Source organism: Candoia aspera, chromosome 4 (assembly GCF_035149785.1).
Source record: "Candoia aspera isolate rCanAsp1 chromosome 4, rCanAsp1.hap2, whole genome shotgun sequence".
Taxonomy (NCBI): Eukaryota; Metazoa; Chordata; class Lepidosauria; order Squamata; family Boidae; genus Candoia; species Candoia aspera.
Window position 1 is genome coordinate 71,838,649 of NC_086156.1, and position 17,844 is coordinate 71,856,492.

Below are 17,844 nucleotides of genomic sequence, written 5' to 3' on the forward strand. Positions count from 1 at the left end.
CAACATGAAAAAAAGACAAATACTGTAAAATAAAAGTGCCTTTCTGTTTTGAGTATCGTCTTTGCAGCATCCCCTGAGTGTCAGTACCTTGAGAATAACATCTGTCATCTTGTAACAAATGCCCACACCAAGTCTGGAGCTAGAATAGAGAAATGAGTTATTTATAAAAATAATAAAGGCTGGATAGAAAATAAATAAAATTTAATAAACAAATAAAATAAATAAATAAACAGGGGGGAGGAAAACGCCAAGTCCTGGATCTGTGCTGGGGTATTAATTTCTCATTGATGGAAGTCTCTGCCACAGTAAGTTTGCCTTTAAGGTGTTAGAGGACTCTGCTGCAATGATCTAAAAGGTGGCTACCTCTCTGGGAACGGATGAGAAAAATTATTTTAAACCTTGTTAATGTTTAAGAGTGAGATGGGAAGTAATAAGCAATTTTTGGCTTCTGGGGGAGGAATGGCAGACTGAAGATGGCTCTGTGAAAGCAGAGCCAATCACCGCAGCAAAGACCAAGGAACCGGTGAGTAGACAGTCCCTGCAAGGAGACCACAGGACAGCAATCTCCCACGGGTGAGAGCACCAGGAGATGACAGGATTGGCCATCTTGCTCGCAACCGCAGTTGGCGACTTTTAAATGACACTAAGTTTGCTAACCTCACTTTTTAATCACTTTTGGAAATTGCTTATTAACTACTTTTAAGCTTTTAGAGACCTTCAGAACGACAAGTTTGAAAACTTTGCCTTCGATCCTGAATGAAAGAAAATTTTAATCATAAACAAAAAGATAAATAAGATTTTGATCTTAGAAAGTTATAAATGGAGCAACGGTCCAGATAAATTTGGAATATAGAAACACTTATACTAAGATTTTGGGATTAATTATAAAGAACAAATAGCTTCTCATGGGAAATAGATCTGTTCTGGTTTTTGCAAGATATAACAAAGATAAGTAATTTTATGATTTTAAAAACTGGATACTAGAGAGGACTAAAGATTCTAGGCAGAGGGGAAAAAACTCAGGCCTACCTTTTGTGATAATTAACTGGGACCTACAAAAAGATGCAAAATGTTGTAATACTGAAAATATTAAAGGAGACTTTTGAAGAATGGAGGCAGAAATTAATAGCCACAATATCGACAGTGTCAGTCATGATGTCTACCTCTATGGATAGACTACGTCCAAAAGATGTTATTGAAGAAATGGCAGATGAGGAACAGGTTTTATCTGACAAGATAGAGATGGCACCAAAAGTGGATTTACAAATGACAGGCCAAAAGAACAACCTGGAAAAGGATGTCTCACTGGATATACAAAAGAAACTGGCTGATGTTTTAAAAATCAAAAGGGAAATACAAGTGATATATCAAGAAAGTAATAATTTTTTCTTATTGAATTTACAAAGAGGCTTGTTAAAGACCTGAAGACCCGTGTGTGATGGGGCAAAGAAGAAATGAAGAGAAATCAAATCCTCCGACAATATTTGAATGAGCTAAAGATTTAAACTGTTAGAAGTTAAAGGAAGGACTAGAAAGTTGGTTTACTTCATCATGGTTAATACAAAATATGTTGTTACTACTGGCAACTCTCTTTGAATTTTCTGCTGCCACCAGGACTGAAAAAATGATGTTTGATGGATTTGCCTGTAGATAAGGGATGGGATGTGGGATGAAGAGATAATTGTTTGTAACCTTAGAGGGAGTGAACAGTCCTTAAATTTGTTTATTCTTGTTGTGATGAAGGTTGGAAGTCCATTCTTTACATATTTTTTCTCTTTATTATATTCTCATATTTCTCTTCTTTTTTCCCTTTTCCCTTGCACTTTTTACGTTCTTTCTCTTCTCTTTAAGTTTAGTTTGTATTAGATTTTACTATTATAATCAAAATTCATATATGCTATTTTTAGCAGGAAATTATTTCGAGTGTCCAATTCATTCCTGTAATATTTTGCCTCTTTGTTTGGATTTTTTTTTCCACGTGGGGTATTTTTAATGTGGAAAAGCTTGCAGGAATAAAATAGGGGAGATGCAAAAATACAGAACAGGCGAAACATAAAGAAAATAGTTATCCTTTCCGCCCTGGTCAAAAAAGTAGAGTATCCTTTCACTGCTCGTTGTGAAACGAGGAAAAAGACGGAAAAAATTCCCCCACTCAAATTATAAAACAATTTAAATGTAGATAAAAACAGCATCCAGAATCCTCATTAATCCTTCCGACGCGAAAATTACTCCTGAAGTTTGGGAGCGACGCTGGAACTCGCCCGGATTAACTGCGCAAACCTTGAAGCGACCCCTGCGGTCCGCGGAGCCTTTTTCTCCCAGCAGGTGGCAGAGCCGAAGAACGCCCCCTGGCGGCGGAGCCGATGAACGAACCGCTAGCCGCACCAGGACCGCGAGCGAGGGGGCCCGGGAGGGCGGAGCCGGGGGTGCGGCATAAGGAGCCGGAAAGCAGCGGCGGGGCGCTGGGAAGGCAGGACAGCGAGCGAGGGAGCGTCGAGCTGCGATGCTTTGGGGCCGGCCGGGCTAGCAGGCAGCGCGTTTTGTGCGGGTCGGTCGTCGGTCACTCACTCACCAGCGAGGGCGCCGGCCGTCATGGAGAACCAGCTGGCGCGCTGCAAGATCGTGGTGGTGGGCGACAGCCAGTGCGGCAAGACGGCGCTGCTGCACGTTTTCGCCAAGGACGCCTACCCCGAGGTAGGGCAGCCGGGGCAAGGCGGGAGGAGTGCAGGCGGCCCGGGGTGGGGGAACCGGAGGAGAGCTCGAGGGAGAGCGAGAGGAGCGGATGGGGGGACGCCCGAAAGGATGGGGCGGGGAGGGCTCGGTCCAAAGACACCGCGCTGCGGAGGTCACACTGTGGACCGGAGAAGTGGATTCGGAGGGAAGCGATGGAAGTGGGTGAGTGCGGCTGTCTGGGTGTGCGGCGGCGCGTGGAAAGTGCTATTGGCGCGCGGCTGCGGTGGGCACGGACCCTGGGTCCCGGCCGGGAGGTCCAGCGGTGGGGCTGAGCATAAGCGAGCCCAATGAGCGTGGACTACATTAGCGGGGACTGGCAAGCTGCGGGGTTGGAGCTCAGGAAGGAGGCAGAGGTTGAAGACCCGGTTTCAAGGTAGACTGTGGGATTGGGGAGCCAGGGCAAAAGGGAGAAGGGAAGTGGTGGGAGAAGTGTATGGACCCTGGGGCAGGAGGGAAGGTAGGGTCTGGGTGAGCTGCTTGGTGAAGGGGAGAGGTTCAAAAGGTGCTTTCTGGTGGAGGCAGGTGAAAGACAGGAACTAGGTCTGCTCAAGGAAAATCAGAAGGAAACTCTAGGGGTGGAAAGGGAGCATTAGATCATGCAGCAATGGAGATAATGTGAGGACTGGGGAAAAAAAACACCTTGGTCTCTTCAGGAAGCTCTGGAATCTGGTATCAGTTCCCAGCCCTTCTAGAGCACTGCCTGTAAGCAGTCGCTTTCATCCTTGGGTAACTCATGAGTAAGCAAACTGCTGCCTCCGGGTAGTTTGGATTACCGCTCCCATCAGCTTCATATTGCAAAGGAGTTAGCCCCGCACATCTGGAGGGCATGGTGTTGCTTACACCTGCATTTAGTCCTCCCAGCCAGGCCGGTTTGTGTCACGTCAAGAGTAGAGTAAGGGCTCCAGCATGGCTGCTTTTGAGAGGTGTTCCTGCCGAGGGGTCTCAAAAACAGGGTGAGGGAGTCTGATGGAAATACGCTCCCATTTCTGCCAGGGCTGCCTCTGATGCTCAATCATGCATTCTCTTCCCTCCTTCCTGTCCCTTCCCTGCAGAATTATGTCCCCACTGTATTTGAGAACTACACTGCCAGTTTTGAGATTGAGAAGCAGCGCATTGAACTTAACATGTGGGACACTTCAGGTAAGTGAGGAGTAAGGAGGGAGTTGCCTTTGGAAAGGCTAGGGTTTAAACTCCAGCTGTGGTGGCCATTAAAAGTTGGGGACCTGGAAAACAAGCGGGTTCTACCTGCCCAAATCTTTCTACCTTCCTTCCTTCCTTCCGGCCTTTCATTCAGAAGGTCAACATTCCCCACCACAACAACCCCGTGAGGTGGATTGGGTAGAGAGAGGGTGACTGGCTAAGGGTGGACTTGAATCTGGGTGCCCCCCCCCAGTGGCAGTCTCTGCACTATACTTCTTTACTATTATCTGTTTCTGATTATTTAAATATACGCATCGTCAGTTATAGGGCAGGAAGTAGGAGTGCAGAATGTTTCTGATTCATATATTACACCAAGCCTTATTTAACTGTAGCTTGTTGAAATAAACCAAAGTGGCTGGGCACACTAAGCCAAAACCAAACAAACTAGATTACGGCTTGGTGTGAATCTGGGCAAGGAATCTCAACATCCCCCCCAGCAGTAATATTGTTAAATAGATAATCACCACACTTGGAAACCATAAATAAAGCCTTGCTCCCTAGTTAAGGTTATTTGGTGAAGAAGACAGGTGCTTTGCATGTGTTACTCTCCTTCCTTATAGTTACAAACAAAGCACCAGTTCAACTTTGCCAGATGGTTTAATCTCTCCTTCTTAACTTCCAGTGCCACAACTGATTCACAGAGCTGCTTTTTCCCTCAGTCCCAGGCATTTTAATTGGCACTTTCACTGCTTTTTCCAGTCTTTTTCTTTTTTTGCATCAATAGTTCAGTTTTTCTCCACTTCAGGCATGTCTAGAAATCATGTTCTTGCTTCAGGAACTGCCCCCCCTATGCTCAGATGCATGAAAGGAAAGGCTTTTTGCATGGATGTTGAAAACACACTTTCTTATGACTTCACTTGTTTAAAGATTGGATTCTGGAGTTTAACTATGGTACACCATTCAGACCTTGTTCTGGTGGCTGGTTGGCAAGGGGAACACAGTGTATGTTTACACAGAGCTTACTTTTTCCACAACTGAGTCTTGATGTTAAAGAGAAGTTCCTACTTTGAATATGGCTTGTATATGAAATTGTTGTAATGTTTTTTTAAAGTTCTGCTTTAAAAGGGAGTTGTCAAAAAAAGTCAATGTGGCACCCACCATCTTTTTTCACACACACACACCCAAAAAACAGGATTTGAAATACACACCTGCACTTTCTACCAATTTTTGCTGGTTCTCCTTTTTCTCAATTTTACAAGGCTATTAGGAACAAGATTTGATTGAAGGATAGGGGGAGGGGGAGAATTTGCCAGTATGATTGTGTGCTTTTCCCTCACACCAGTGTTTCTCAACCTGGGCAACTTTAGTATGTGTGGGCTTCAACTCTGAATTCCCCAGCCAGCTATGCTCAGGAAGCTATGCTGGCTAGGGAATTCTGGAAGTTGAAGTCCACACATACTAAAGTTGCCAAGGTTGAGAAACACTGCCCCAGACAGAGTAATTTAAAAGCTGCCATAATAGTCCCAACCTCTCTTGGTGCCACTTTCTGCCAGCCTCTGATGATCAGGGCGATTGGAGAGAGGTTCAGGGTGAGGTCACAAAAGAAGACAGGGGAAAAGCCTCTCTGGATCCATGGGAGTCCTCACTCCTGTGGGGAGGCCCCGCATTTCTTGCCTGCAGAAAGGGAAGGCTTCCTTTTGCCACTGTTTCCGGAGCAGCTCCCTCAAGGCTGTTCTTAGGCTCCTTCTGGCTGCCTTTTCAGATACTGCTTTTTATTTTAAACACCCTTCCCTGCCAGGCTTTCTGCATGATTCCTCGTACGTCAGGAAAACCTTCCCTCCTTTGGCTCATGTTGCAAACAGCAGGTGTGGTGCTCTGATCACAATGAGGTGTGGGATAAATATTGCTGGGGGGCAGGTTAGCAGGGAGAAGGATAATCTGACTAGTCCGGGCTCCCTTGTTCTGTCTTGGCTCCGCTTTGCATTGATTAACTTTACAGCCTCATGATTGGCACGGCCAGGCCCTTCCCTTGGCACAGGGTCTCTCGCCAGCTTTGTTGGCTTGTGTGAAGGGCTCTGTTGTGTGTGGTGCAGCTGTGGCAAAATTGCTGGTGGCTTCTTGGGAGGCTGTAGAAAGCCTTTTCTGTCTGAGGAGTGAAAAGGATGTCTCTTCCTTTAGCTGTGGGCAAAGGAAGCAAGCAAACAATTCCCCTCCTGTGGGAGGCCAGAGCGGTACACAAAACGATAACAATGCTTCAGCATCTCCTAATGAACAGAAATGCAAGCATTGTCCAAAGCTGAGAAGCATTCAAGGCTAACAACGGGGCTCAGCTAGTGAGCTGCAGCCTCAGTTTTGGCAGCCTGGCAAAGTAAAAAGAGCCATCAGAGTGCTTAGTAATGATAGTGGATCCAGCTAGACTCGTCAGAGATTTGTGGAGGGTGGATCAGATGCATTTATTATCCAGGAAAGCTGACCATGGAAAGCTGTGCCTAGCAATAAGAGCTGGTTACCAGATGTTACAGATGAGTAAGAAGCAGGATGGTATCAGCCCTGTGTGCAAGAGTTACTGGAGCATCTGGCTGGCACGAAAAGCTGCTTGACCTCCTACAAAGGGCTTGTGCTGGTCCTGTGGTACTGGCAACTTGAACGCTGAGGTGCCCATGTGTAGGCACACCACCTATTCCTGTCACAAAGTGCTTTTGAATTGATCCTCCATTTAAGACACAGTTTGTCAACAGCCCAGAAGGGTCTGCTGAAAACAAAAGCAATGCTAAAATCATCCAGTGTCCCAGTCCTGCCTGGAGTTTTAAGCTGGAGGGTCTTCAGCTCTGGCCAAGCAGGATTGTTCTAATGTTCTTAATTTGTTTGGAGTAGATGGAAAGCCCCTGTGTTGTTCCTCCTTCCCTTTTGATAATCCTTTTGCAATAATTGACCAGGTACAGTTCTGACTTCAGAAACTACTGAGAACAGTACTGTAGAGGTTACTGCTGCTACTGGCTAACTCAGCCTTCCTGAACTTGGTGCTCTCCAGATGTGTTGGACATGATTTCCAACATGAGAATGATTGTCCAGTACTTCAGCAATGTTAAGAAATCCAGTGTTTGGATTTGTATTAGCCATTCCAATTCTTTACTGTTTTAGAAGGGTCTTGGATACATAACTGACTTCAAGGTCAAAAGAAATGTGACAGTAAATCCAGTATGATTTGCAGTCAGTTTTAAAGCTCTCCATACAAGTGGCCTTTTCCAGGAATGTTCTACATTTTCATTTCTAAATGAAATGTGCTGAGTCTATTGTCTACCTTACACTACAACTTTTTGTCTTGAATCTATCACCCCAGCTAATGGTGGAATTGGCTTCTCTTACTTGGCAAGGGAAAAATCAGAAGAAATCTGGTAGCACCTTTTCCAGCTAACACGTTTATTAAGAGGTATACGCTTTCATGAGCTGCAGCTCACTTCATCAGATGCATGGAGTGACTTGACTGATGTAGGATTTAAATTGGGGGGAGGTGATGATATTGATGATAAGGTATTTGTAATCTGTCTCACATGTAACCTGCATAAGCAACCTGTCTTCCCCTTCCCTGCATCATCCCAATTTAAATCCTACATGAGTCTAGCCACTCCTTGCATCTGATGAAGTGAGCTGCAGCTCATCATGCCTCTTAATAAAATGTGTTAGTCAGAAAAGGTGCTACCAGGCTCCTCCTGACTTCTGGCTGCCATTAACTAACATGGGTCTCCTCCCACAATGCAAGGCTTTCTGTTTGTACTCAATCTTTCACACAACGTTCCACATCTTCCTGATAATTGTAGTCAATCGTCTCAAGCTCACCTCCCTTCGTATGCTTAAGGAGATGGCATGGAAAAGCAGCTTCAGAGCAAAGCCTTGCATCACGGTTGGAGCTCTTCTTCTATAAAAACTTTGCTGTTCTGGTAAAGAAGTTTGAATAACCTCTGCCCTTCCTGGAAACGTGCTGCCCTGGCCCATGGCTTTTACATGACTATATTACAAGCTGAACTAGGAAACAATAACTTTTAGTAACTTCCTCCAGCTGCTTGTAGCTTTTAACCTCTAGGCTGGCTCTTTGGTGAAAGCATGTACTGTAGTTGTTTTTTCTTCCCTCTCACATCCCGATTCCATTAGATGAATCTTCCCAACTTAGTGTCCTCCAGAAGTGTTGGTCTTCCAGATGTGTTGGGCTGCCACACTCGTAACCTCCAGTCTGTGGAGCATGTTCTTTTTCCTGGAGCTTCTTCTCCATGAGGAATGTCCAGGTGCACTGCTGTTGGTTTTCTGTCAGTGCTTTCACAGCCATCTTTCTCTAGAAACATTGGTAAGCTGAAATTGTGGTACAACAAGGCATTTCACGATGGCTGCTGACTATACTGAATGTTGCTGCATAGATTTGCCACATCCAAATGCCTTTTGTACGCCACTCTAATTCTGCACTCCCACTAGCTTCTCTCTGTATCTCCAGCTATGTTTTTCTGACTCTGCAGGCTGGTCAGCTTAGATTTTAACTGCTGTGCAGTGAGGCTCAAGTGGGCTGCCTGTTTCTTATTTATGACCATGACCATCCCATATAATAACCTTTAGAATCTCATGTATCATACAGCTGTATGACTAAGAATCTGTCATGTATATGTACAGACAGTGAATACATAAAGATGCTTTGGCCTAAGGTGCTGCTTTAATATGTGGTGCTCTTGATCTGGAGGTTTTGCACCTTGAAATAAGCCTTGCCCACTCAACATACCCCCCCACACACACACACCTTCAGGCATTGCATCTTGCAAGATTCTCTAGCGTTCTCTCCAGATGAATGCTTTGGTTTTGTAAAATCACATTCAAGCACAAGGAAAGTCACATATGAACTAACAGAAAATTGCTGGGTGTGCAGGTCTTTGGATGGTGTGATTGGGATGCCAGGCATTTTCTTTCCATGCAAATGCACCATTCCAGGACTGATGCCTTCCTCCAGCTGCACCACTGCTACAGGCAACAGCTTCATCCACGAGGAAAAAGTTGCTGCTATCACAACATGCAATGCCTTTTACAGTATGTTGGAGTGGGGAGAAGCTGTCTAGGTAAATTTCCCACCTCTTCCTTCAAAACTGTCTGATCTACCATCCTGAAATGGCTGTGGCCCCCCATCCCCTACCTATGAGTGGAGTAACCAAGCAGAGGTGTAAGCATGTTACTCAAGGCCATGGAATATAAAGCTCATTTCATTTAGTTTTAAAAGGGACTCGCCTACCCACAGAATGTAAATGGATTATCCCAATGAAATGCTCTGGCCAGTGGGCAGCCAATGCCTGTGTAGGCTGGAGATTTGGGTGGGTGGAGGGTCCCAAATTGGAGCCAGCTGACCTGCATCTATTTCCTTCCCAAGTCAGTCAGTGTACTTCAGAGAGGTTCTCATCTGCCAGCCAACACAGATGACTATAAATGACAGCATTTTCAGAGGTGGAGCCTCAACTTGCAGAATCCTTCCCCTGCCCATCATTTTTCTCTCTACTCTCATCTTACAGAAACACAAGTTCATTTTATTATAAGTGGTCTTAGGTTGATTCAGTTGTACTATTATTATCTTTTCATTAACCTCTATTTTTAATAATTCATTCATTGAGCATTCCAAAGATTTTTAGGGCTTTAAACGCAGCCGAGGCATCCATTCAGGGATGAGGAGAAAAGGAAGTTGAGATAGCTGCAATGACTATGTGCTGGAAACCCTGCCAACTTTTTTATGTGTTTGTACATAAAGAAAAGGGTGGGGCTTCGTCTGCACAGCCACAGCCACCATCTTGACTTTTTTGACACCCCACCCCCTGAAGGGCACTCCTGATTGCAGCTCTGTTATTTCATATGCAAGCTGCTTTGGGGAATATTTGGGCTGAAAGTTGAAAGAAAGCATGATGAATGATGTTAGGTATGTTTCTCTTGGCCTCTGCAGAAATATATTGAGGATCTATATGCCCTTGAGTGTTGGTTGATTCCTGTGGGCCAGAGTGTTGAGCAACATCCATGGTTTACCTTTAACAAATGAATATTGATTCACCTTTTATCCTGTTGTGCTTTCTCATACTTGCTCCATGCATTAAAAAACTGGAGCTTGGGTGTCATAATAATTATATCCCCGATCATGTCCTTTAAATATTAATCTAGCTGCTGAAAGGGTACAGAGTTTAATACTTTTTTTGGCTTGAGCTAGGGTTATAGTGCCATCCATCTCATCTCCTGAAATATTCTCAAGCTGACTGTGGCTTAGAAAATGTGCACAACAGCCTCAGCAAATGGAAATGGTTCTTGACTGAGCTTAGTGCATGTTTCAATTGCTAATCTGATTTTGAAATAAAAAAGGAAAGTATAATATGATATGGTAGAAGTCTCTGGCCTGTTTGAGTGGTGGACCCATTTGGAATTTTGAGAATATGTTGTAAGTCCTCTAGCAAAAAGCTGGTGGGAGAATTTGACTCTGATTGCCATGTGGGACATAACTGGTTGCAAAGTACCGATTTAACCAATTCTATCTGCTGTTCCCTCTCCTGCTCCCCAATCAGTTGCTCCCTATTAATCCTGCTTTCTTTTGCCAGTTTTCTGGGCTATAGCACTCTATTGTTTTGATTTCCTAAGAGTTTTGGGGCCCAGAGTTATCCTTGGAAATAAAGGTAATGCTGTTAGCTGGCAGTCTGCTTTGCAGAATGCCAGCTTCCTATTTTTATAAATTAGGGGGCTTCTTATTTTTAAAAAGTATGCTTTCAAAAGAAGGGTGATCAGCACAGGGGGTGTCTTCAGGCACATTAAGCCACCTCCCAGTGCCATGTTGGGGACCCCAGTACCACAGGAAATAGTATTTGGTGATCTCCGGGGGTGGGGTATTATTTATGTTGACCCCAATGTTTTCTTCAGCATCCAAAACTGTTGGTTCCTTATCATTGATTTTTACCAGGAGCATTAAGAGTTTAAATGCATTGCATGAAATACGTCCTTTACCCAGGGTGAGTGCTGGTGAATATCAGAAAACTGTCTTCTGATCATGGAATAATATGATAACAAATAATTCAACATCTGTTTGGGGTTCAATTCATGCTAGAGGATCACCTCAGGAAATAAGAACCAACATCAGGTTAATCTACATTGAAAATATAAATGGGGCTACAAACAGAATGGTCCTGATAGAAACCCAGAGGGGCGGTTTGGATGGGAATCAAAACTAAATTGATTCTTCCCTCTACATCTCGACTGTGTGGACTTCAACTCCCAGAATTCTTCAGCTGGCATGTTAAGATATAAAGTGGTTTATTCTGTTGGTCTAAATGTAATATATGCATGAAGTTCGTGAATAATTTAAGTTTGAGCACTAAACCATTGTATGAAGCTTGGTTTCTTGTTGGCTGTTCCTGTGGCACATGTGATGAACAAATGAGGAAGCATAGTTTGTATGTGGTTTCATTGTTTATTCCTATCTTTAAGAAGGATGGGGCTCTAACAAGGAATTTTCCATTTAGGAGCGATTTTGCTCATATGCAAGAATAACTCTGGCTTGTTCAATAAACCATGGTTAAAACAAGTTGTGGTTTAGAGTGCAGGAAGCAAGCTTTTTCAGTCTGGGGGCCACAACTAAGGAATAGAATGGAAAGGGCAATGATGTGACATGGCCGGGGACATACCCTGTGAACAGGAGGGTCAGGATTTTCCAAAGTTTCTGGATTCCTTGAGGGGAGGGGGGAAAGAGGGCAGTGTTAAGTTTCATAATAGATTTACAAAATGTAATAAATGTACCTGTGCCAATTTTGATCTGTTCCCTACCTTAACACAATGGAGAACTCTGCCATCAAATTTTGGTGATGCAAAAATAGGAGCTTTGGAGGGCACCAAAAAAAAAAAATCCACCCAAAAACCAGCTGATGTATGCAGATCATCATGTGCGTATTCTGATTTACCGTGATGTGCAAACTCAACCAATGTAAAATAAACTAAAATTTAGCTACTACCCCAAGGAACTTACACAAATCTGGCAGCCAGATAGACTGGGAACAGGAAAGGCAGAGACTTAGAAGTGAGAAAATACAGTGGGACTTTGTTTCAAGCAAGGTTGGATTGGGAACAAATAGTTTAAGATAAAGATATAACAGAAATGAATTTTCAAGAAGGTTTTGTATGCTGGGGGTGGTAGGGACGAACTAGATTAGATACAAGGTTAAATGGATAGTTTCTATCTTCCTACGTCTTTTTAAACCAAATACATTATTTTTCATCCACCTGACTCCACTTACTTTGGTGTGGGTGGTGTTTCTAATGAGCAGCCACTAGGCACTCAGGGAATTGGTGTACCAGGAAAGGTTTTTTAATCTTTCCCTAAGGAAAATTGTCTCACTGCTTATTATTAGCCCTGGAAGGGGACTTAGCGGTGGTGATGGGAGCAGAGAATAACTTTTCCTGCAGAGTGGAAGTGATCCTGTTTCCTCATCCCCTTTCTGTGGGTCTTCTTAGAAGGGGAAAAAACAGGCACATTAAATGTGGTCAGGCCTGGAAAGTCTTAGTTTGGCCTAGAGAGGTGCACATCTGAGCTACTGGAGGTGGTTTTCTTTCTCTCAGGGGATAAAGAAGGTAAATGCTGTCTTTTATTTGAACCATTTGGTATAGGATTATGCAGACTTTCAAGTACCGTGGAACGTTTCCTCTGGCATGAATTGATAATGCTATTTCCTCTGCTCTCAGGTTTGTCTGTTTTTATCACTCTGGGGAGAGCACAGAGGAAAAGTGAGCTGATATTTGCATCTTTTCACAGGCTAATAGTTTGCATTCTGTTTGCAAAGAGGGCTGTGATGGTCACATTGGCCATATATCAGTACCATATCACTGGGCTGATACTGTGTGCCTGCCTGATCTATCTTCGGCTGTATTTGAAGCACTCAGCAAGCTGCTGACCGGGCAGGAGATTTAAAAGAAGCTGGACTCTGTTTTTCTTTGTGCCCTTCAGAGGTTGGTGAAAAATCCTAGGCAGAGGAAACAATTTATCAACCCCCCCCCCATTTTTTTTTCCTCTCCAGAGAATGTACAGTATGTGGCTGCTGAAGTTGTTTGGATAAGTTCGGTACTGATGGAAGGATACAAATTGAGGGGATGTGAAAGCAGAGGGGAAGAATGCTGCTTCTCTCAAAAGGAGCAGTGATTCCGAAAAAGATTTTGTTGGGATCTGGCCAAGAAAGGGAATATCCCAAAAACAAAGCAAATGTTCCAATGCCATTTTTCAGCCCGAACTCTAAACTGAGCACTTACTCTGAGTTAGTGAGTAAGTGAAGCAGGGCTAGAGGAGACTTATCTGGAGGTGTAGAATGTTATTTATTTATTGCAATGATTTATAGCCCACTTTTCAGGATAAGAATCCTCCCATCAGCTTACAGTCAATATAAAACTGTAAATAAAAATACAATAAATGTGTTACTCTCTCATTTCTCAAGACCAAAGCTATGTTTTAGAGATACTTGGCTTGAAGCTTGTCAGGTTGTAAAACCTTACTTTCAAGTATACAGTTTTATACTTCATATTTTAGAAATTAAGGGCTGCTCAGTAGAAAAACTAAAAGAAGTGCAGATTTTAAATGGTGGAATAAAATTGTTGGGAAATATTACAACAGTCTAATCTGTTTTGGGGGGTTGTGCGTGCAGCAGTGTGAAGGAGCCTAGTGGTGCATAGTGGTTTGTTTGACTGGATTTAGGGCCCCCCTGACTCCCAGATGGCTCTGAACAGTTTACATTTTAAAAGTAAGAAACAATACTATAAAGTGAAGAAAAAGAATATGTACGACCAGAGAAAACAAACCTAATGCATCAAACGAACCATAACAGAGGCTCGACCACCACCTTAGCTCCAGGCCTGGGAGCAAAGCCGGGTTTTCAAAGACCTTCTGAACAACTGCAGGGCGGGAACGGGAGCCGTACAGATCTTTGGGGGGAATGCTTTTCCAGAGGGCAGGCGCCATGACAGCGAACGTGTGCTTCTTAACTCCCAAAGATGACGTTGTTTGACTGAAGCATGTCCATATCTGCCACATCTTATTGGATGAGCAGACACCATGGGAGATAGGTGATATCTCAAATTACCAGGCCCTTTGCCATGAAAAGTTTTATAGATGGATTGCACCTGCAGTCTAAATGGTAACTTGTGCAGCTCACAAAGCAATGAAGTTACTTCGGCATTTTGTGGCTCGACCATCACTGTCAGCACTGCTGCATTCTGGACCAACCATAGATTCTGAGTGATCTTCAAGGGTAGCCCCATGTACAGCACATTGCAGTAGTCCATTCTGAGTTGACTAGGACATGAGTGATTGTCTGAAGGGCCTCTCACTCTAGGAATGGGCACAACTGGGACACTTGATGGACCTGTGCAAAGGCCCTCCTGGCTGTAGTTTCCACCTGTTCTTTGAGCAGGAGCTGTGAGTCCTGGATGATTCCCAGATTGCTTACCAGCTCAAATGAGGAACTGCAACCCCATTTAAGACTAAAGATGAAAAATTCCTAGATCCAGGGGGGCCAAATAACTGCAGCCACTCAGTCTTGCCAGGATTGAGCCTGAGTCTGTTCTTTCCCATCCAGACCTGAACAGCCTCCAGACACTGGATCAGGACATTGACAACATCACCTGGTGGCCTGGGGTTGAGATATACAATTGGGTATCATCTGCATACTGATGATTCTGGACCCCAAACCAATGGATGACCTCATTCAGCAGTTTCATGTAGGTATTAACGGAAAGGGGGAGAGCATCAAGCCCCACGGCATCCCACAAATGAGGGACTGTGGACACGACCTATCTCCTCATCAACATTGAATGGAATAGCCACAGAGGAAGGAGAATCACCACAATACAATGCCTGCCACCTTCACAGCTGGTACAGAAGGATACCATGGTTGATGGTATTGAAAGTCATTGAGAGATCAAGGAGCATAAGGAAGGATACACTACCCCCACCCACCCCCCGGCTCCACCAAAGATCATCAACAAGTGTAAACAGTGCTCAAAAAGGCCACCAGACAGCTATCAATGGATGTGATAAGGGTGGAGAAATAGCATTTTGCCGCCCTTATTGTCACAATGCAATAAGTGGGCTCTTATTCGTGTTGGATTGGATTTGCATGGGCCAGAAGCCTGCTTTCTGTGTTATTGGAACAGCACATCATGATGTCAGTCATTATTACTAAGTCTTTATGGTATCTTTTCTCCAGTGACTTGGGGCTACGTGCATAGGATCAGCTGAGACAGAGCTTCAGTGGTGAGGAATGATGTATATCTGTTTTTCCACTGCACCATGCAACTTCCTATGATTAAGGCCTTGAAAACTGGTTGGAGTTGAGCTCTTGACTTGGGGTGAAGAGGCTAAAGTGCTGCTTTTTCCTGAGAACCAGTAAAATGAGGAAGCACAAAGGAGTAGTGAGACCCTCCCTAGATACAGATCAATAGCTGTCTTTCCATTTTAAAAATTATTGGGCAAAGATGGTTTAATCTGAGTCTGTCTGCTTTAGATCCTATTTGTGGGGTGGGGGTTAATGCAATGCTTCAAACTCGGACTGTGTGAAATAGTAATAGAAGACTTCCTTAGAGAAGGTGCAGTGTTTTTTCTTCCTTGCCATCAAATAATCACACTCAACTATTACATGAGAAAGTGGAATTTTAGTTAGAATCATAGTTCCCAGGCAAGATCTGTCTCAGAAGAAATTAGGCACCAGCTAAAGCATCTTTATTTAGAAAGGCATCTTGGTTCCTTTAAAAAAACCTCCAAACATGGAGAAAAGCTTTGACACTGGAATTCTTCCTCACTGTACTGCCCTCTCTTGGGCCACAAGCATTTAGCTTACAGCATGGGAACCTGCAGCGTCTGATAAAAGATCCACCGAATTTAGGATGGGGAGGGCATCAAGAATGTTGAAGAATGCTGTGGAGATTAAGGAGCCACATAGGCATTTCTCGGGGAGGGAGAAGCCTGATCTTGCTTATTCTTCAGAGTGATGGCCTAGAGGCTGGCATTCTGAGAAGGAGAAATAGGAAAAAGCTGTACTGTTAACCAAAAAAAGTACAGAGTGCATGCCATTTGCTTGAATAAAAAAGGTGAAGGAAAAGAGTTGGACACCAGGCATGCACGTCCCACCTATTTCTTGATGCTTGTTCTATCTTTGACTTTGTCTCCTGCAGCTACAAGCTGATATGACGAATCAACTCTCAGTTCACTCCGTGGGAGCTAATCTTGCTAGCAGCAACCCTGTCTTGAGACAGGCTATAAAAACAAAGTGCAAGTGAACAGTGACAACATTTTGCAGCCAGATATGTTTCTGGGAGGATGACATTGACTTGGGGACCCACTTCTGGAAAATCTGCAGCCTAAAGCACTGTTGGCCTTGCAGAGCGTGCCCATACATTAGCAGGGGCTCTTCTTGGGTGTTTTGCTTTGGATATAAATGGGAGTCCTCTTGCATGTGAGGTTGCCATGACATCACTAGGGGAACCTCGGAAAGTTTCTGAAGCCCAACCAGCTGGCTGTGATTGATCCTGCTACAATGCATCTTCTGTGGAGTCTGTAGGCCTAGGTACTTACTCTGTTTCTTTTGTGATCTTTTTAGAGGGGAGGGAGGAAGTCTGCTAAAGTTGCCACCTCTGAACCAAGCTGGGCTTTATCCTGTCCTCAGCTGCCTTACTAGTAGATTCTGACAGGTGAAGTTTTCCATGGTTACATATCTATGCAGGGAAAAACTTGTCTGTTGATTTCTGTCTGTTGAACACCCTGGGCATTCAAAGAACTGCTTGGACTCCACCTTGTCTTGGAGACTTCACTTTTTTAAAGTAGAGGATTTTGGAGTGGGGAGGTAGGACCCTTAAAAAGAGCTTGATGTCTATGGCTCTCTGGAAGGCAGGCAGGCAGGCAGACAGGCAGGACACTTCTAAACACACATCTTCCTCACCTGCCTGCCAAGACACCTAGTGATAAAATTCTTGTTGAAATACGGGTAGAGAAGTAAAATTTTCTCCTCCCAGTCCTTAGCCTCCCCTTGGGTGCTCCTTTGCTAGTTGAAGGTTCCTTTCTGTAACTGTTCAGTCACTGCCTGATTCCTTGCAAATTTCTCTTTTTTTCACCATAATGCTAACAGGCAGTTTTCCAAGCGCTGCCTATTAACACTATGTAATCCTTTGCTTCCACAACTAGACTTAATGAAGCAGCAGATGTGAAATTTAGCCTCCTGGAAACTAGCTGTTTGAGAAATTAAATTTCTATTCTTTGGGCTACAAAGAAGATTTTGGAAAGTGGCTGGTGACAAGAGGGGCAGGGGACAGTGAGAAAGGTTAAACAGCCCAGGAGGAAGTGGAGGATACCACTCATTAAACTAGCAGATTAAATTATACCAAATATTTTCTTAATTCAAATTTTGCAATAAGGCTAGGGAGTGGGTTTTCGTGGTTCAGAACTTACTTGGTTTTGTTAGCATTAAATATATTGCAGCCTGCTTGAGAAACTAGAGAACCTTCTTTCCTGGTAAGTGCAACTTCTACCTGATGTTGAAGTGAAATTCTTCTGAACATGATACCTTAAAAGGATGAGATATGCCCTGCAAAGCCGCCTCTTAAGGGTACATCTATATTTAGTACATGTGCAAGGGCAACTGTAGGAGAGCATAAAAGAAGTCAGGATGGCCCATGCAACTGAAGCCCTGCCTTTTTTATGTGGGTGCCTTTGCATCCATGTAAAAAGGGGGTGGGCCTTCAGTCTTGGCTTTTTTATATCCCCCCCCAGTCCACCGTGGAAGCCCCTGTATGGGTACATGCCCAACATCCAGTAGGCCTATTTGGCAATTAAGGCCATGTTAAGATGGGTGCCATGATGGGTGTGGCCCATTCTATACCAGAAGGCAAACGAAGCACAAGCCACCCACACTTTTGTTTCCCACAAATCTTCTACAGGGGCCTAAATAC

The 17,844-nt window shown here is 44.0% G+C and overlaps 1 protein-coding gene across 1 annotated transcript in view; it reads left to right on the top strand.

The window, feature by feature from the left end:
* The first annotated feature begins 2,454 nt into the window (after positions 1-2,454).
* Positions 2,455-17,844, top strand: part of RND2 (Rho family GTPase 2) — a 31,771-nt gene continuing 16,381 nt past the window's right edge. The window contains exons 1-2 of the mRNA XM_063300477.1: positions 2,455-2,694; positions 3,786-3,873. Of these exons, the coding sequence (XP_063156547.1) occupies positions 2,593-2,694; positions 3,786-3,873 (190 nt within the window). The 5' untranslated portion in view covers positions 2,455-2,592. The remainder of the gene's footprint in view (positions 2,695-3,785; positions 3,874-17,844) is intronic.